Here is a 20,788-nt window from a genome sequence, read left to right on the forward strand (position 1 = left end):
TCCTCCTTTTCCAGCGTGAAATGGCTACTTCTTAAGTCAGCTACATAGCTGTCATCCCAGAATGTTACCCTGGAACACCCCCTCTAATATTTCTGGGATCTGCCTTCTCCCATTTAAATTGCCTGTTTCCTGGATCCTGTATCATCCTTTTTCTTACTTTACCCTTTTGTTTCACTGGAGCATATCCTTGGGTAGCTTTCTGAAAACAGATGCAAGGAAAGTAAATTTGTCAAGAACCTAAAAAAAAAAAAGAACCTACATGTCTGAAAATTCCTTTACTTTGTGCTCTCTCTTGATAGATAACCTGGCTGAGTATAGAATTCTAACTTAGAAATAATTTTTTCTCTCTCTCAAAATGACTTAGGCTTTGTTCCATTATCTTCTAGTTTCTAACGTTGCTACTGAGAAATCCCATGCCCTCTGTATTTGATCTGCATTTTCTCTCTGGAAGCTTTTAGAACTTTCTCTTCATCCATACTATTCTGAAATTTCACCTTTAGGTTTCTTGATGTGGGTTTTATTTTTTTGTTTCCATTCATCATGTAGGCACTGGGTGAGCTCTTTTAATCTGGGACCTCATGTGATACAATTCCGGGAAGCTTTCTTGTATCTGGAAAGTTTTCCTGTATCATTTATTCAACAATTTCCTTCTCTCTATTTTCTCTGTTCTCTCTTTCTGATATTCCTATGGGTTAATGTCAAATCTGCTCGACTGATTTATTTTTTAATTTCTTCTCTTTTATTTATTTATTTATTTTCTTTAGGGTTTCTTCAGACCTTTTTTTGAATTATTTATTTGTCCTATCTAATTTTTAATTTCCAAGATTTCTTTTAATTCTCTGGTTATCACTTTAACGTAACACATTGTTCTTATTTTGTGGATACCATGTCTCCCATTAACGTTCTAAGTTAGCAATTATAGTTTTAAAGATTGGAGTCTCTGTTTCCTCCAAATGCCTTTTCTGTTGTTGTTATTGTGGGTAAGGTCTTTTATAACAGATACTCTCCTGAGATATCTAGGCGCCCTGGCTATCCTTTCTTATTTAAGAGTAGGACAGCTTTATGTTGATAGCTGGAGCTTTACAGGGGGCACACCTCCAGGAGCAGAGCCCGGGCATTTTGTTGGGGAATCCTCAACCCTCAGCTCTATCAACATTGTCTTTAAGCTGGATGGTTCCCTCAGTAGATTCCTCAAACACCTGCCTAGTAGGAAAGGAGAGCCTGGCGGGGTAACGAGGCTGGAGGGTATACCTGCTTAGTACACAGGCTTATCCCCTGCCCTATGCACATCTTAGAGCCCTGGTAGCTCAGTGGTTAAGAGCTCAGCTGCTAACGAAAAGATCAGCAGTTCAAATTCTCCAGCCACTCCTTGGAAACCCTATGGGGCAATTCTACTCTGTCCTATAGGGTCACGATGAGTCAGAATCAACTGCATGGCAACAGGTTGGGTTTGGTTTGGTGTAGGCTACATCTATGAACTAAAAGCCCAGAGCCTCTCTTGTTCAGCATCTCCAGGGAGTAAACCTCCTGTATCCCGCCAGGTAAGAAAGGGTAGTTACTGGCTGTGCCAAGTAGGAGAAAGGATCTAGGCAAATAACTAACCTCGCCTGTTCAAATCTATCTCCTGGCCATCAAAAGTCCCCGGTGCCTCCAATTCTGAGTCTGTCCGGGATTATGAGAGGTGGCTGGGCTGCATCTTTCCACTCCTACCACAATTCTCCACCTCATCCAAAAGGACAGGTCCACCTTCCTCTAGCTCCCGAAGTCAGTCACCATTCTCTTTGCATCATCCACTAGTTACAGGCATCTGTCTCTTCCCTGTTGTCATCCCTGAGCCTGTTCAGTGTTCCCTTGTGAGTCTCCATCGTCTCTGCTCCTTTACTACCATGTTAGTAGAGTTTCAGGAGAGACGAGATATCAGTGGTGCATCCAAGCCACCATGTTGCACTGCACAGCAGTACTGAGCTGTGCCTCCCTCCCTCAGCATGCCATACTTGTACACTGGTCTCCATCTCTGCTCATCCTGTTCCCCTGCCTGGGCAATGCTTATCTCTCTTCACACTTCAACCTTCTAATGTTTAGTGGTCCTTCAAGATTCAGCTCAGACAACACCTCAAGAAAGAAACTGCCCCAGACCCTCCCTGACATCCTGGGCATCATTCCAGCCTGACACCCACAACGTAGACCACTCTGCATGGAAGCAATCTTCCTGCACATCTGTCTCCCTCCCTAGAGAATAAGAAGGCCAGGATCGTGTCTTACACAGTGTTCTCGCTCTAGTGTGGGGAAACCATCTGGCACACTATAGGTTGTTGTTGTTGTTAGGTACCATCAAGTCGGTTCCAACTCATAGGGACCCTATGTACAACACAATGAAACACAACGAAACACTGCCCGGTCCTGCGCCATCCTCACAGTTGCTGCCATGCTTAAGCCCATTGTTGCAGCCACTATATCAATCCATCTCGTTGAGGGCCTTCCTCTTTCTCGCTGACCCTCTCTTTTACCAAGCATGATGTCCTTCTCCAGAGACTGATCCTTCCTGACAACATTTCCAAAGCATGAGAGATGTAGTCTCACCATCCTTGCCTCCAAGGATCATTCTGGTTGTATTTCTTCCAAGACAGATTTGTTCGTTCTTTTGGCCATCCATGGTATAGTCAATATTCTTCGCCAACACCACAATTCAAAGGCATCCTTTCTTCTTCGGCCTTCCTTATTCATCGTTCGGCTCTCACATGCATAGGAGGCAACTGAAAACACCATGGCTTGGGTCAGGTGCACCTTAGTCTTCAAGGTTACATCTTTGCTTTTCAACACGTTAAAGGGGTCCTTTGTAGCAGATTTGCCCAATGTAATGCGTCATCTGATTTCCTGACTGCTGCTTCCATGGGTGTTCATTGGTGATCCAAGTAAAATGAAATCCTTGACAACTTCACTAAAATTTCTATTATTACCTCTCTGCCAATTTGTCACATTGTGGTGGCTTGTGTGTTGTCTTAATGCTGGAAGCTAGGCCACCAGTATTTCAAGCACCAGTGGGGTCACTCATGGTGGACAGGCTTCAGTGGAGCTTCCAGACTAAGACAAACTAGGAAGAAAGGACAGGTGATCTACTTCCAAAAATCAGTCAATGGAAGCATTATGGATCACAACAGAATATTGTCCAATATAGTGCTGGAAGATGAGCCCCTAGGTTGGAAGGCACTCAAAATATACAGTGGCCACAACAATGAGCTCAGACATACCAATGATCATGAGGATGGGGCAGGACCAGGCAACATTTCATTCTGCTGTCCACGGGGTCACCATGAGTCAGACTGGACTGAATGGCAACTAAAAACAACAACAACAACACTATTTCTTCAACTGACCCATTTCCAGTAAGCTGTGTGTTGGAAGCATTTTCATCCTCATAGGACTGCAGAGAACATGGCTGTTTATTTGCCAAGTCCAAATAAGAAAAGCTGATCAGCGAGCACCAGGGAATGAAAACAGCCAGATGTTTCTGAGAGCAAAAGTCCAGGAACACAAAATAGCTTCCAACAGGGGTGATGTATATTTTCCTAGTGATTCAAAATGAATATATGCTTATTAGGCTGAGAGCGGAATTTAACAGGTTTCTGGGCTCATGCTGCAATTTTAAATCCATTTAAGATAATTTTCTTTATCTTGAATCTATTTTTCTCAGTAACCAGGATACTTAACTGATTTGTACTAAATCCATTTGAAAAAGAAATAATCTACTCCAAACAAGGGCACCGTCTAAATGAAAAAAGAGACATGCTACAAATTTAACAGCAGAGTCCTTTTGAGAAACCAAGATGCAGTCTTGTCTAGAAAACAGAGCTTTTTCTCCAGCATCTTGATTCCATGACAAATCTCTTTTCTCTGTTTCATAAGGAGAAGATAAATAATTCTTAAATCTGAGAATGCAGAATAAAATAGCTGTGCAAGGCGTAGTCAAACCTTTTAAAAGGTAAGAACTTCAATCAAAAAAATATAAATTGAACCCATAATGAGATGTATTTTCTCAGCTATCAACACGGCAAAGATTTTTTTAAATGCCAGTACCAAATATTGGCAAGAATCTAACAGAATTCCAATACAAGTAGAAAATGGTACACATTTCATGGAGGAAAATATTACAGTGTGTATCAAGAACTTCCAAAAATAGTCCTATCCTGTGATCTATTATACTTCTAGAAGTATGGATTAACGCTATGTATCAAATCAATACACATGAAGATATGAGTGGGAAGGCGTTTTCAAGATGTTATTTTATAATAATGAAAAACCCAGGCTCCTCCCAACCATGGAAGCAACGGTCATTATTAATAAAATCAGAAAGCGATCATGATATAACGTTAAATGACAAAAGGCATAAAATCAATGTAGAAACTGGTACAAACTTTCTGGAGGAAAATATTACAGTATGTACCAAAAGCTTCCAAAAATATTCCTATCCTATGACCTACTATATACTTGTAGAAGTGTGGATTAAGAAAATAAATATTAAATCAATGCAAAGGAAGATACGAGAGGGATGATGCTTAGCAAACAGTTATTTATAATAATAAAAAATTGGAAATAACCTATATTTCCGGCCATGAAGATTACAATCATATAAACAACATCAGAAAATGATCATGATATAATGTTAAATGAAAAAAGGATAAAATCAGTTTATATATTCTCACAATCTGATTAATAAATAGACTTGAAGGCAACATACCAAAACTTAAATAGTTGTCATCTATAAATAATGAGATCATAGTGCTTTTTATTCTTTTTACTTAAGATGTTTTGTACTGAGGCCTTCCTAAAGGTTTCTGGATTACTTTTATAAAAATTAAAATATTTTCTTTAGCTAATATTTCATGGAAACCCTGGTGGCGTAGTAGTTAAGTGCTACAGCTGCTCACCAAAGGGTCAGCAGTTCAAATCTGCCAGGCGCTCCTTGGAAACTCTATGGGGCAGCTCTACTCTGTCCTACAGGGTCGCTGTGAGTCGGAATTGACCCGACGGTACTGGGTTTACTGGGTAATATTTCATCATCCACAGTCTTCAGTTTATTGGCTGTGGAGGAGGCTGCGTGGAAGAAAAGTTTCCTCAATGGTTACAAACCACATGAGAAAACGTCACAGGCTCAGCGTCTACACCCACCCAAACGGCTGAGCAAGTTCTTGTGAGCGACCGAATCAGAACTTACTTGGTGGGACGATAATCCGGAATGGAACGATCCAGTGAAATTTTTTCACTGAGGTAGGAATTGTAGCCATACTTCTCATGAGGTCCCTTGGCTTTTTCCTCTTCGGCCGGGGAAAGGGTAGCAGGAAGGCCCCCTTTCCCCCGCCCACCATAACCCTCAATGAGCCCAAGGGACTTGGATAAGCCTAGAAAAAAAGGGAGAGAAAAAGAAATATTTGAAAACCACTAGCTTCACTTGAAATTTTAACATTACCTGTCGCAGAAAAAAAATACATGCTCCACTTATGAATTCCAGGTATAAGCTCTGAGATGGGGCCCTGGTGGTTCAGTAGTTAAGAGCTCAGGCTGCTAACCAAGAAAAGGTTGGCAGTTCGAATCCACTAGCTGCTCTCTGAAAACCCTATGGGGCAGCTCGACTCTGTCCTGTAGGGTCACTTTGGGTTTTTCTTTGGTTCTGAGAACATTTATATTGAGAGAAAGGTCAAGGCAACTGTGAGTTCTAGAGTTCAAGTTTGGTTAACTACTAGAAACCTCTCTCTCCTTTCAGAACTAGGGTGGGATGGGAGTCTATATAAGAGAGAAAACCAAGACCAGCTGCCACTGAGTCAATTCAGGCGACCCCATATGTGTCAGAGTGGAACTGTGCTCCATATGGTTCTCAGTGGTTGTGATCTTTCGGAAGTAGATCACCAGGCCCTTTCGCTGAGCACCTCTGGGTGAATGTGAACCTCCAAGCTTTCATTTAATAGCCAAGCGCTTAAACAGTTGTGCCATCCACGGACTCCCTCTGAGAGAGAGACCGCCTAAACTGGGAGTGATACAGGCAAGGAGGGCACCAGAAATGGGACACACTGGAGCTCTTATTCAAACCTGTTTTCCTTTCTCTATGGGGCAATGACAACAAGGGTAGAAAGACCTGGAGGAGCCTGGGTCCAGCACAGAATAAGAGCAAGTAACAGGGAACTGTCCAACTGATGGTGTTTTTGCTTCCTTTGAACAGAGAACTAGAGACAGATTTATTTTATCCCCAGTTTAACGTGTCTAACAGTCTGACACACACCTCTTTGACTAATGGTTTATTTAAATTTCATCTAAATGGCAGGAGGAAATACAAAATGTTTGAGAATAAATCACAGAGAAAAACCGCATGAGGGTGATAACCATGCCAAGGAGAGAGGGCTGCCTCTGTAACAGGCCTCACTGAGCAATGGCAAGCTCCCGGGATGGCGGTGGCTTCACACCTATTGTTCTTGTATGTGACACAAAGTTCGATGGGCAATTTTTAAATCCCAGAGTTATGGGAGGTGTTACCACTTGGCTAGGAGACTCTGGTTGTTAAGGGCTCTCATTCCCTCTTGCCATATTTCAAGTGCTCAAGCTACTGAATACACACTTATCACACGTATTCTTCCTGTCTGTCTGTCTGTCTCTCTCTCTCTCTCTCACACACACATACACACACACACACAAAACACTTTAACCATAAGAGTCCCATGCTTACTCTGAAAGGAAGAACACAAACCAGAGATGTAAACGGCTCCCTTGGCTTTCACGGCGGAGCAGCCTGCAGAGGGCTGCCTTGTAGTGAGCTGCCATTGAGCTGGCTCTGACTCCTGCAACCCCACAAGGTTTTCACTGGCTGATTTTCGGAAGTAGATCACCAGGCCTTTCCTCCTGTGCTGTCTTAGTCTGGAAGCTCTGCTAAAACCTGCTCAGCATCATAGCAACATACAAGGCCCCACGGACAGGCAGGCAGCGGCTGTACATGAGGTGCACTGGATGGGAACCAAACCTAGGTCTCCCACATGGAAAGTGAGAATTCTACCACTGAACCACAACAGCCCTTTCTACAGAGCAAAGGAAGATCAATCCGCCCAGGAAGGCATTCGTAGGACAGCCTAAGGCCAGGATACCTGCTGTAGTCATGGGACAGTTCTCCATTACATAATGGCAAGACTGTTATTTTCTTTCCTGCTTCTCAGAAACCAGAAATTTACTCTCCGTAATATCCAGTTCAAAAGCAAAGATTGAGGAAACAGCCGAGTCGGTCTCAGGTGAACCTCATTTTTCTGCCTGAGAAGTCCTGTCACTGTCCAACATGCTCTTCAGGAACCCTGACAACTTTCCCTCCTGCAGTCGCCCCTTTCTTAGCAACGAGTAAGCTGAGTCTGAGAATATGGCAACTGTTCTAAGGTTCTGTGGCTGGTGAAGGAGGACAGAGCCTGGGCTCTGTGGTGATGACAGATGACGACACCAGTTGGAGGCCTGAAGCAGCCCAAGCAAGAGATGGCAGGGGGCCCATTTTATGGCAGTGCTACTTGTGGTCAGGAGACCCTCGGTGGTGCAAACAGTTAACGCGCTCGGCTACTAACTGAAAGGCTGCAGGTTCCAGTCCACCCATAGGTGTATCGGGAGAAAGGCCTTGAGGTCTACTTGGAGATCATCAGCCACTGAAAGCTCTGTAGAGCACGGTTCTCCTCTGACACACATGGGGTCGCTATGAGTTGCAACTGGCTCAATGGCAACTGGTTTCTGAAAGTATTGATCAAAAAGAGAGGAGAAATATTTAAGAGACAGCATCACAAGGCAGGAGACAGACAAATGTGGAGGGAGAGAGAGGAGAACTGAGTTTGAGACTGAGGCTTCCAGAGTTAGGACTGGAGAGCGCACACAGGAGGGTTTGAGGAGATGGACAGTTCTACCCTCTACACATGGCAGATGAGGCAACCAACTCTACAGCAGGGAGCTGAGACACACAAGGATGGAAGCTCAGAAGGCAGAGGAGGTCCAAGCTAGGAACCCGGTACCACGAGTACAAAGGGAGCTGGCACCATGAGAGAGCACCTGCGAGCCTGTGATGAGTGGCGAGGAGGAGGAATTCAGTATCAGGAAGTGTTCTCTGACAGCACTTCTCTTGTACCTTCGCCATGTCTAGAGTCAGAATTGCCTGCTTCAAAACTTATTTCTTCTCTGCTTTAGTGCATTCTCTCTCACTTAGGCTGTATCTGAAGCTCAAGAATTCAAGGAACTCAGACTTAAGAGAGTAGCGAAACTCAATAAACACAGTGGTTAAGCTTCCTATTTGTCTTCATAAATCCACTTGACCACTCTGTCCGCCCAATGATGATTACTGTTCAGGCTTTACATTTTTTTCTAAATGCTTCTGTATCCACTTTTCTATTAGCCAAGGTGTGATATTGTCACAGTCATTTCAGAGATAAGGAAACAGAGGCTTAACAGATTAATTAGTTGACTTTCCAAAAGTAACAGAGACAGGATAAGACATTCCTCCCACCCCCCAACACACACACAAATGCTCTTTGCACTACTTCATGCTTTAATCACTCTGTCCAGGAAACTCTGTGGGAAGGAAGAACGTGGCATTGAAAATATGATGAAGAATGGTAAATAAATAATGGTATATTGGTAAGAACACCACCCGTCTATCCGTCTGTTGTACTGTGGTGGCCTGTGTGTTGCTGTGATGCTGGAAGCTATGCCACCAGTATTTCAAATACCAGCAGGTTCACCCATGGTAGATAGGTTTCAGCGGTGCTTCCAGACTAAAATGACTAGAAAGAAAGATCTGGCAATCTACTTCTGAAAATTAGTCAATGAAAACTTTATGGATCACAACAGAGCATTGTCCAACTGGCTTGTTTTGGACATACCATCAGGAGGGATCAGTTGCTAAAGCAGGACATAATGTTTGGTGAGGCAGAGGGCCAATGAGGGCAAGGGAGAACCTCAGTGAGATGGCTGGCACAATGGCTGCAGTGATGGACTTGAATATGCCAGCAATCATGAGGATAACACAGGACCAGGCAACATTTTGTTCTGTTGTACATAAGGTCACCATGAACCAGAGTTAACTTGAGTGCAGCTATCTCTATCTCTCTATATGTTCCCAGGAAGGAATACTATACAGCAGTGAAGATGAGGGCATCGCAGTTACATGAACCAAATGGATGAATCTCACAGACTTAACGTAAAACAAAAAGGAAGGATCATGAATGCATAGAAGTAAAATTCTATTTACACAGGTTCAAAAAAACTAATCAATGTATAGTTTGGAGATATAAACATATGTGAAGAAACTATAAAAGCAGCAAAAAGAGAGAGGGTTATGATTGAGGAAAGACACACCAATAACCTCAAAGCTACCAGTAATGCTCCACTATAAAACTGGGAGACGAATTATGAAATTATACAATGAATACCACTCATATTCATTATATAATAGCTCTTTATACCTGACACACATGTGATATTTATAATGTGTGAAATACTGCATAGTAACAAAGAGGACAAAGACACAGTGTGTGTGTGTTTTATTATTATTGTGTACTATTGCTCGCTCATGCTGGATTTTCTCTTTTTCTTTTCTTGCTGCCTTTTCTCACAAGCCACCAACTGGGCCTCTGTGGTTTCCTGCCAGCATGGAGCCCAGGGGTCAAGGAAGGGGACTTCAGAATGGGGCAGAGCTGCCCTTCAACATAACTTAGCAGTTTCAGGGGGAAACATCTGATTCGTCCTCTTATTTCCCGTATGTGGTCTGGTCAGCACATCTCCTCCAGCCACTTGGCGATATAGCATTTCTTTTGCCCAGTCTACACAGACAGCCTCCAATCCCAGTCACTGAATTCCACCTCAGAGCCAAATGCATCTCAGCTGTTTGCCCTACAGACCCCCACAGGCGTCCTTTCCAGCATAGGCAGAGGGGCCAGAGAGGGCACTTATTTTAAAATGGCACAGAAGTTACCACTAGGAATGCAAGCTAATCCCACCAAGGACACCCAAGGAATGCCAGTTCCCAACGAGATTCTTTTCTCTCAGTGGCATTTTCTTCCATTATGAAAGTCACTCACTTAGGAACCTCAAAAAGATCATTCCTCACAGGGCGATGTTGACAACTTTGAATTATGTATTTTGTGGCCTGTGTGCTCCCATTTTCCCCCCAATTGAATCTGCCAGAAAGGTTCAACAAAGCAGTAAAATTTCCCCTGGCATTTTAACACGTTTACTTAGCGGGCCTTGGAAACTGTTAGCAAAGATAAATAAAGAGTTCAGGGCCACAGGCATGGCTCAAGTTGGTCTTAGCTTAGCCCAGGACAAGCTGCCACTGGAGCCAGTTGGGATGACACCATGAACCCCGGGAGCCTTCTTCCCTGGTAGCGCTCCTTGCTCTTTGACCAGATGCAGTGGCAGCCCCTGCAATTTGGCAACGGGAAGAAGCAAAGAGGGCGAGTGGAAAGAGAACAGTGGGTTGCTTGGCACTAGGCCTGGCAGGGCTAATTGCTCCATCTTCTCTTTCAAGTGCTGCCTCCTGAGTTAACTTAGCTGAAGACAGCATAGCCAAGTGGAGCTACCAGGCAAGAAGTTGAAGATAAGGGAGGAAAGCGATTAAGATCAGCCAACCGATAGCATCTCTACTGAACAGTCTTCATGCTTCCCTCCAGATCCACTCTTGACCCTTTTTCACCTTGCCGTGTGCCCTGGGCCCCAGAAGACTGACCTGTATGCCCTGCAAAAGGGTTCCCTTCCCTTGCCCTCTGACTCTGGGTTGAGTTCGACCAATACGAGGCACCTTGGAGTCCCTGATAGTGCAAACAGCTAAGCGCTTGCCTACTAACCAAAAGGTCGGCAGTTCAAATCCACCCAGAGGCACCCTGGAACACAGGTCTAGTGATCTACTTCCAAAAGATCACAGCCATTGAAACCCCTACGGAGTACAGCTCTGCTCTAACACATGTGGGGTTGCCGTGAGTTGGAATCGACCCAACAGCCACTGTGTTTTGTTTTGTTTTTGAAACAGCTGATGGATAGGATGCAGTTCAAATCTGCCAGGCGCTCCTTGGAAACTCTATGGGGCACTTCTACTCTGTCCAGTAGGGTTGCTATGAGTCGGAATCGACTCGATGGCACTGGGTTTGGTTTTTTTTTTTTTTTTTTGATGGATAGGAAGAGAGGGAGGTTGGGGTTTTCATTCCCCAGCCCCCTCCCTACTGGGCTGTGGTTTAGTGGGGGCCACGTTCTTCTGCTGAAGGCCTCGGTGCTACCTGTCCAGGCAGAGCTCTCCAAGGTGACAGCTATTCCTGCATTCCATTACCTGCTCTCTCCTCTTTCCCTCCAGGTCTCTGAGTGTGCTGCAAGGGCCTCATGGGTGAGGATCCAGCTAAAGCTGATTCCCAGAAGGTGGCGACCAATCACATCCCGCGTTCCCTCTTCTCCATCATTTCTGACACCAGTCACCCTAGGGCTCTCCCTCTCTGTCCCCAGCCACCAGGGGCGAGGTCAGACCTTACAAATTAAGAGAACACTGTACTTGGGATCATTAGTTCACTGGAATGACTCACAGAACTGATGAAAGATATTATACTTAACGAGTACTGGTTTCATTACAGTAAGAGAATATAAATTGGGATCATTACAGGGAAGATTTAGCCAGCAGCCATAGCTCTTAACCACTGCACCACCAGGGCTCCACAAGAAAGAGACACACAGGTGAGGTCTGGGTAGGTTCCCTATGTCTCAGAGACAGCAAGACAAAACACCTGTCTTCGCTGACCGGGAAGCTCTCTGAGCCTTAGTATTCTCAGTTTTTCTTGGCCCATCCTGCATGATCAAACCAAAAAACCAATCCCATGGCTGTTGAGTCGATTCAGACTCATAGCAACAATATATTACAGAACTGCACCATAGGGGTTCCAAAGAGCACCTGGTGGATTTGAACAGCTGACCTTTTGGTTAGCAGCTGAACTCTTAACCACTATGCCTCCAGGGTTTCCTTCTACATGACAGGCTACATCGTCATTACTCCTGAGGCTCAGAGATATCGGTCTCCCAGGCGAGTCATTTCTGGTCTGGCCAGCCCCCTCTTACCAGTACAAATCCTCAGATGTGGCCTGCAAGTCCCAGGCCAAGGTACTGCAATTACTCCAAGAGTTACTTCTCAGGTACCAAGGACAAAGACCACCTTGTTTAGGATAAACTTGGGTCCGCACCATACAGGGTGGCAGCTACTTCCTCCACTGTGGCTAGCCTGAGGGGACTTCATCATCTCTTGTCATTCGTTGTTGGTGTCCCTCAACTCTGCCCAAACCTTTGGAAATAATTGTTTTGCTAAACTCTCTCTGATCATCCCGTGTGAGGGCACCATTTGCTTGCTTCCTGGACCCTGACAGATAAACCACCTTACATGTCACCACTGGCAAACTTCTCCCACGGTACATATCTAGGTACCCTCCTTAATGCCTTGGATGTACCCCCTACCTCCAGTGTCTGACACGTAGAAAGTTCTTAAATACTATTGACTACATGAAGGAAGGAGCCCTAGTGGTGCAGTGGTTAAGAGTTCAGCTGCTAACCAAAAGGTTGGCAGTTCAAATCCACCAGCTGCTCCTTGGAAATCCTATGGGACAGTTCTACTCTGTCCTATTGGGTCGCTATGAGTCAGAATTGACTGTGACAGTTCCTTTTTTAACGGAAGAAAAAGGAGCCCTGGTGGCACAATGGGTAGTGCTCAGCTTCTAACCGAAAGGTTGGTAGATGGAACCCACCAGCCACTCCGAGGGAGAAAAGACCTGGTGATCTGCAAAAAAAAAAAAAGACTATAGCCCAGAAAAAGTCCTATGGGGCAGTTCCACTCTGTCGCATAGGGTCACTAAGAGTTGGAAATCGACTTGACAGCACCTAACAACAACAATAACATATGGACGACTAAAGATCAGGTTTAGAGATTCAGCTTGGACCTATCTATTATAAAGTGACTAGCTGACATTAAGAAAGAAAAATAAACCTCCGATAAAAATATCTAATAGGAGAAGAGAAGAGGAATTAAGGCCAAATGTTGGAGTATATATATTCATAAAGAAGACAATTGACACTGATTAATGTCACAGAGAAATCAAGCCTGAAAAAAGCCTTTTGTGTGGCTCTGAAAAGGGCACTGATGACCTTCAAGACAGCCATGGCCATGAAGTCAACGTTTCCAGTGTGACAGAGAAATGAGGCCGGAGGTAAGGCCACCATCTGGTCGTGATGCCTGGCCTGCAGCAAGCAGAGAACTCTGCGTTACTCAGGCTTTGTATCCCAGGAATAACCAACTAGAATACATAATGTTTTAAAAAAAAAAAATCCATTTGTAACAGCAACAAGTATTGTAATATACCTAGAATTACTCTATGAAGAAAATAATAAATTTTTACTAGAAGGAATGAAAATAGACATACATAAATTGACAAAGGGAGAGATGTTTCTGAATTGAAAGATGGAATATTACTAAGATACAATTTCTCCTCGTTAATTTGTGGATTTAATTTCACTCCAAATTGAACTTTTTTTTGTTCCTGGGACATGACAGAAGGTTCTAAAATTAACCTGGAAGAGCATAAAGGCAAGGAAAGCTTAGACTTTTTTTTCAAAAGGAAGAGGCAAGAAGCCAGTTGCCCTATCCGGTATTACACTGGGAAATCGAGCAGCAATAATTAAAGTGGCACGATGACCGGGAGGAGATTTTACGTATTTGCTGGGAAGGAGAAGGTCCCTGGGTGGTGAAATTAATTTGCACTCAACCACTAACCTAAAGGCTGGCAGTTTGAACTCACCCAGCAGTACCACCGAAGAAAGGCCTGGCGAGCTGCTTCTGTGAAGACGACAGCCAAGAAAACCCCCTAGAGCAGCTCTGCTCTGTAACACATGGGGTCACCATGAAATCGGAATTGACCTGACAGCAAAGGATTTGGTTTCGTTGGTTTGCTGGGAGGTGAGACCTTAATTTTTTTTTTTTCCGGTAGTTAACCAATTACCCAAACATTAGTAATAAAAATAACCTCCACTTTTGAAATTTAAGAAATACCCTTCCCGTGCAGCCAAGTGAACCACTCATTTCTGCAGGTTCCCACACCTGGGAACCACTCAGCAGGAGTTATTTCACTCTGCCCACATCTCTCTCAGGCACAGCCTCAGCTACAAAGCCTCCAAAATGCTGGTAAAAATAAAGAACTGAGGTTGTAAATCAATGGTGAGCTGCCTTCCCCATCTCTCTCCATACCAGGAAGGACATAATTTTCTCCAGGGTAACAGTTTAAATATACGAGTTTACAGATAACCGGCATCATTCTTTCCAAAACAGGGATGGCCCTCACAACAGGTGTGCAAACTGAGACTGCGGCAAAACGCCATTACCTGCTGACACTCCTCGTCATCTCGGCAGCCAGAGCCAAGCACGCAGAAAACACACCTCACACACAAGCACTCTTAGCTGGAGAAGGGCCAGGCGTGTCTCCCCGCCTGTCTTCAGCTGGATAAGCATGGCTTGGTGGTCTCTGCAGGGAAGCCTGTTTCTTCCTGAAGGTCACAGAGTGCCAGGGAGACCCCACAACTATGCTCTAGTGTTGAGAGTTGGATAAAACTTATAGACAATCTGGAAGTCACAGCTGTACATTTAATTAAAAAAAAAAAAAAAAAGAAGCATTTAATAGTGGGCAATAATTTCAGGTTTATCCCAGGCAAGCTTCCGCATACACTCCTGGGAGGGTGGGGAGCCTTCCTTCGGAAGCCAGCCTGATAGCAGAGGTAGAGAGGGTGCTGGTGAGAACGGTGAAGACCAAGAACTGTGACAGGCTTACCTTGTGTGCCATGAAGACATAGTGAACGGCTCTAATAATTAAGACAGTGAGATCATGGAACACAAAATGACAGGTGGATCAATGGAACAGAAAAGCTAATCAGGAAATGTTAGCAAAGGAGAGCAAAGATGGCACCATTTTGAACACAGATATTAGTGAGAATTAGTTCAAATGACTTTAATTACTATATATATTTATAAATATATACATACTAAACACTATAATACATACTTTATATACCAAAACCAAACCCCTTGCCATAGAGTTGATTCTGACTCAAAGTGACCCTCTAGGACAGACTAGAACCACTGCATCACCAGGGCTGCATATATATGTATATATGGAGCTCTGCTTTCAGCTACGATGAAAGCAGAGAATACCAGAAGGATGTTTGCCTGTGTTTTATTGACAATGCAAAGGCATTTGGTTATGTGGATCATAACAAATTATGGATAACATTGCGAAGAATGGAAATTCCAGAACGCTTAATTGTGCTCATGAAGAACCTGTATATAGATCAAGAGGCAGTTGTTCGGACAGAACAAGGGGATACTGAGTGGCTTAAAGTCAGGAAAGATGTGTGTCAGGGATTCATCCGTTCACCATACCTATTCCATCTGTATGCTGAGCAAATAATCCAAGAAGCTGGACTACGCGAAGAAGAACGGGCATCAGGATTGGAGGAAGACTCATTACAACTTGCATTATGCAGATGACACAACCTTGCTTGCTGAAAGTGAAGAAGACTTGAAGCAGTTACTAATGAAGATCAAAGAACACTGCCTTGAGTATGGATTGCACCTCCACATAAAGAAAACAAAAATCCTCACAACTGGACCAATAAGCAACATCATGATAAATGGAGAAAAGACTGAAGTTGTCAAGAATTTCATTTTACTTGGATCCACAATCAACAGCCATGGAGGTGGCAGTCAAGAAACCAAAAAACGCATTGCATTGGGCCAATCTGCTGCAAAGGGCTTCTTTGAAGTGTTGAAGAGCAAAGATGTCACCTTAAAGACTAAGGTGTGCCTGACCCAAGCCATGGTATTTTCAATCACATCATACGCATGTGAAAGCTGGACAGTGAATGAGGAAGACTGAAGAAGAACTGATGCCTTTGAATTGTGGTGTTCGGGAAGAATATTGAATATACCATGGACTGCCAAAAGAACGAACAAACCTGTCGTGGAAGAAGTACAACCAGAATGCTCCTTAGAAGCAAGGACGGCAAGACTGAGTCTTACATACTTTGGACATGTTGTCAGGAGGGATGAGTCCCTGGAGAAGGACATCATGCTTGGTAAAGTACAGGGTCAGTGGAAAAGTGGAAGGTCTTCAACGAGGTGGATTGACATACTGGCTGCAACAATGGGCTAAAGCATAACAACGACGGTAAGGATGGTGCAGGACTGGGTAGTGTTTCTTTCTGTTGCGCATAGGGTCACTATGAGTCAGAACTGACTCAATGGCACCTAACAACAACAACAATGGCGCTCTGGTGGCATAGTGGTTAAGAGCTCAGCTGCTAACCAAAAGGTCAGCAGTTCAAATCCACCAGCCACTCCTTGGAAGCTATGGGGCAGTTCTATTCTGTTCTATAGGGTCACTATGAGTTGGAATCAACTTGATGACACACAACAATGTACATATACATAAATTAAATATATATGTGTATGTATACGTGTATGTATATACATAAAAAAAAATTTTATATATATACAAAAATTATGGAGTCCTGGTGGCATAGTGGTTAAGAGCTCAGAAACCCTATGGGGCAGTTCTACTCTGTCCTATAGGGTTGCTATGGGTCAGAATCCATTTGACAACAATGGGTTTCTTTGTTGTTATGTGTGTGTGTGTGGACTTGAACTTCCAACCCTGTAGTTAGTAGTTGAGCATGTTAACAGTTTGCACCACACTAGAACTCTGTATATACATGCACACCACACACACACACACACACACAATATATATGTTAAATATATATATGCCCAGTACATGTGTGTTATGTACATATACTAAAATTCATTTAATTCCTATATATGTATTGTTGTTAAACCAAAACCAAAACCAAAACCAAACCCGTTGCCGTTGAGTTGATTCCGACTTACAGCGACCCTATAGAATAGACTAGAACTGCGCCATAGAGTTTCCAAGGAGCGTCTGGCAGATTCGAACTGCTGACCCTTTGGCTAGCAGCCGTAGCACTTAACCACTACACCACCAGGGTTGTTGTTAGGTGCCATCAAGTCGATTCCAGCTCACAGTGACCCCATGTGACAGAGGAGAACTGTCCCACAGGGTTTTCTTGGCTATAATCTTTACAGGAGCAGATCACCAGGTCTTTCTCGCAGGGAGCCACTGGGTGGGTTCAAACTGCTAACCTTCCAGATGATGGCTGAGTGCTTAACCATTGCACCACCAGGCTCTTTCTATGCCTATATAGATACACATAGATTTAGATGTACATGTAACATTTTAAACTCATTACTTGAATGACTCCTGGTGCTAACACTTATCTCTTGACTCCCTTGCTGCCTATCTATCACTTCCGCCACCGCCCAGGTTCAAGCCCGAGTCACCTCTTGCTCTGCTCAGGGCATCACAGTCAGATCCTAACACCATATCCGGAGAGTGCTTTCTAAAATGCACATCTGATGACTATTCGCTTCAAATTCCTTAGGGCTCCCTACCACCTACTACACAAAATCCAAAAGGTTCACTCAGAAGCTGACTCTGCCCAGCCTCATGCCCTGCCCTCCCCTCCTCCCTCTCTCCTGCCCAGCCTCATGCCCCGCCCTCCCCTCCTCCCTCTCCCCTGCCCAGCCTCATGCCCCGCCCTCCCCTCCTCCCTCTCTCCTGCCCAGCCTCATGCCCCGCCCTCCCCTCCTCCCTCTCTCCTGCCCAGCCTCATGCCCCGCCCTCCCCTCCTCCCTCTCCCCTGCCCAGCCTCATGCCCCGCCCTCCCCTCCTCCCTCTCCCCTGCCCAGCCTCATGCCCCGCCCTCCCCTCCTCCCTCTCTCCTGCCCAGCCTCATGCCCCGCCCTCCCCTCCTCCCTCTCTCCTGCCCAGCCTCATGCCCTGCCCTCCCTTCCTTCCTCTCTTTACTGGAGCGGATTGCCACATCTTTCTCTCGTGGAGCAGCTGGTGAGTCTGAACCACTGACCTTTCAGTTAGCAGCCAAGTGCTTTAACGACTGTGCAACCAGGGCTCCTCTGTCTCAACTACGGCATTGCTCATATCATATCTTACATGTGCTTGACTGATTCACTCCCAGGAACACGTGCCTCTTGATAGCAGGGAGGTATCTTGGTCTCTCCAGTGATGAGCACTCTCTCTGGCCCATAGTAGGCACCTCACAAATGTTATACGCATGAATCAATGAATGACCATTGAGTGAATAGATATCAATACATGAAAAAGTACACTCTATCCTGGGCTACCCAGATGGGTTACCATGCTCTAGTGTTGGTACAGAGTCCTCAGGTGGTACCAACGGTTAACGTGCTCAGCTGCTAACTGGAAAGCTGGAGGTTTGAGTTCACCGAAACGGATCTCAGAAGAAAGGCCTACTTCGAAAAAATCAGCCATGAAAACTCTATAGGATACAGTTCTACTCTGACACGCACGGGGTCGTCGTGAGTCAGAATAGACTTGATGGCAGTTAGTTAGCGTTAACACGCAAAGCTTCCAGTGACAAGTCAGAAATCGGTAAACACAGCTTCATGAACTCATGTTAAATCATTATTGACTCCCCAGTTCATACAGTATGACGATGATCTGGACGTCTGTTGACATATCATGAGGACTTTGACATTTTCTGTCCTGTGTCTTCTGTGCTTCCCAGACATGATGTCCTAAGGTTGTCAGTATCTTGAAAACAGTCCTAAGAGCTCAAGTACATTAGGTGTTACTTGGTGGAAGGGAACTTAGTACAATGTTCCCTACACGTGATGGTTAATTTTATGTGTCAACTTGACTAGGCTGTGGTTCCCAGTGGTTTTGCCAAATGTTAGACCAGCTGCTCTTCCATAAAATGCAATGTAATATAATGACTATAAATAGATATTTTGAGATATTTTGGCAGAAGTTGCTCTCTTTCAGCTCTGCACTCTTGCCATCACCTGACCTATGTATGGATCTTGGGACACAAGCCTGCAGGAGTCTCCAGTCTGCCACCCACCTACGGATTTTGGATTGCCGGCACCCACAACTGGGATGAGCCAATCCCTCGAAGTAAATCTCATTCTCTCTCCTCTCTCTAGGTAGGTGTATGTATGTGCATGTGTGTATGTCTCACTGGGTCTGTCTCTCTGGAGAACCCTTACTAACATACTAAGTATAAAGACAACAGTTCACCTGGGGTCCAACTTAGAAGCTTGAGTTGGAAGGGAGGAGAGACTGACTGGCCCCACCCCTCACTGGTGCAGGAATCCCTGCTATGGCCACAGTGTATGCTGAATTCCTACAGGGATGAAGACCTCACGGCCTCCTAGGGCAGTACACTCCAGGATTACAGCTCAAATTGCTAAAATGTCAACAATCTGCCGATCTCTTCTACCCAGTGGTCCTCCTTCTCTGCTGTACGTCTGCCATGTCCAGAATTACACTTCCATGTAATGTTCAAATATTTGAAGATCTCATGTCTGGTCCTCAAATCTTCTGTTTCCAAGTTAGACATATCCACTCCTTCAAACATCTTTCTGTGACAATAGTTCCACACTTTCCATAACCCCATAAAATCCATTACCGTTGAGTCGGTTCTGACTCATAGTGACCCTATAGGACAGAGTAGAACTGCCCCATAGGGTTTCCAAGGACTTTCCATAGTCACTGCCCACAGTCACTTTCCATAGTCAGCCACTAATGGATTTTGGTCTGGAAAACAGAACATGACTAACAGGTTTCTGGGCCACGAGCCCAGAATTCTGGCGATACGTTTTTTTGCCCGTTCACCAAACTGTTCATGCACCGTTTGCAGTTCTAAGAGATATGACTCACTATTATGTGCCTGAAATTCCTTTGGGGCAAAGTGTCCTCAAATTTTCCAGCTGTAATTTTACTCAAGATGACGTATCTTATATGTGTTGTGATCTTTATACCCCCTGGAGTCTTTCACCAAAGGTTATTTCATTTGATCTTCAGAACTGTCTTGTCCCCATTCAGCCCGTCGAAAAACTGAGCACCAAAGAGGATAAAGAATGTTCTTAAGATCACCAAAGGTAGGTAATGGGGGCCTAGAATGAAGGTCTGTGTATTTCGGGGCTCTTTTATCCCACCTCCAGACATCCAATATTCACTGCAGTATTGTTCTCAATAGCCAAAAGGTGGAAATAACCCAAGTGTCCATCAGCAGATGAATGGATAAACAAAATGTGGTCCATCCATACAATGGGATACAATCCAGCCATGAAAAGGAATGCCACAACATGGAGGAATCTTGAAAACATCATGCTGAGCAAAAGGAGTTGCAAAAGGACAAATACTGTATGATCTCACTTATATGAAATAAGCAAATATATAGCAACCAAAGTTTATTAGTGGTTACCAGGGGTGGGAGGGAGGGGGAAATGGTGTTTGCTTAGAGAGCATTGAGTTTATGTTAACGATGGTGCAGTGATTTGGAAAAGGAGGGTGAGAATGTTTGCACCACTTGAAGAATGCAATCAATGTCACTGAATTGTACACGTAGAAATGGTTGAGATGGCATACGTTTTGTGGAGTATATTCTCACCACAATAAAATTAAAGAAAGAAAGGTATTCTTGATCACATGCCACCGTGAAGAAGAGGACCAGAAGGCCTGTGTTGCATTCTCGGCACCAAACCAGCACGGGCACAAACGTCTTCTGTGTGTGGGGGTGAGGCACACAGGACGCAGCCTGTCCAGGCTCTGGCTGGTGCGCACGCCACATGTGTAGGTGGATAGAGTATTTCTAAAAAATC

At 44.5% G+C, this 20,788-nt stretch overlaps 1 protein-coding gene across 1 annotated transcript in view; it reads right to left on the reverse strand.

Annotated features, from left to right (window-relative positions):
• The window catches only part of GALNT17 (polypeptide N-acetylgalactosaminyltransferase 17), a 542,269-nt gene that overhangs the window by 313,760 nt on the left and 207,721 nt on the right, over positions 1-20,788 (reverse strand). The window contains exon 2 of the mRNA XM_049904713.1: positions 5,213-5,396. Coding sequence (XP_049760670.1) covers positions 5,213-5,396 — 184 coding nt within the window. The remainder of the gene's footprint in view (positions 1-5,212; positions 5,397-20,788) is intronic.

The sequence above is a fragment of the Elephas maximus genome, chromosome 12 (assembly GCF_024166365.1).
Source record: "Elephas maximus indicus isolate mEleMax1 chromosome 12, mEleMax1 primary haplotype, whole genome shotgun sequence".
NCBI classification, from domain to species: domain Eukaryota; kingdom Metazoa; phylum Chordata; class Mammalia; order Proboscidea; family Elephantidae; genus Elephas; species Elephas maximus.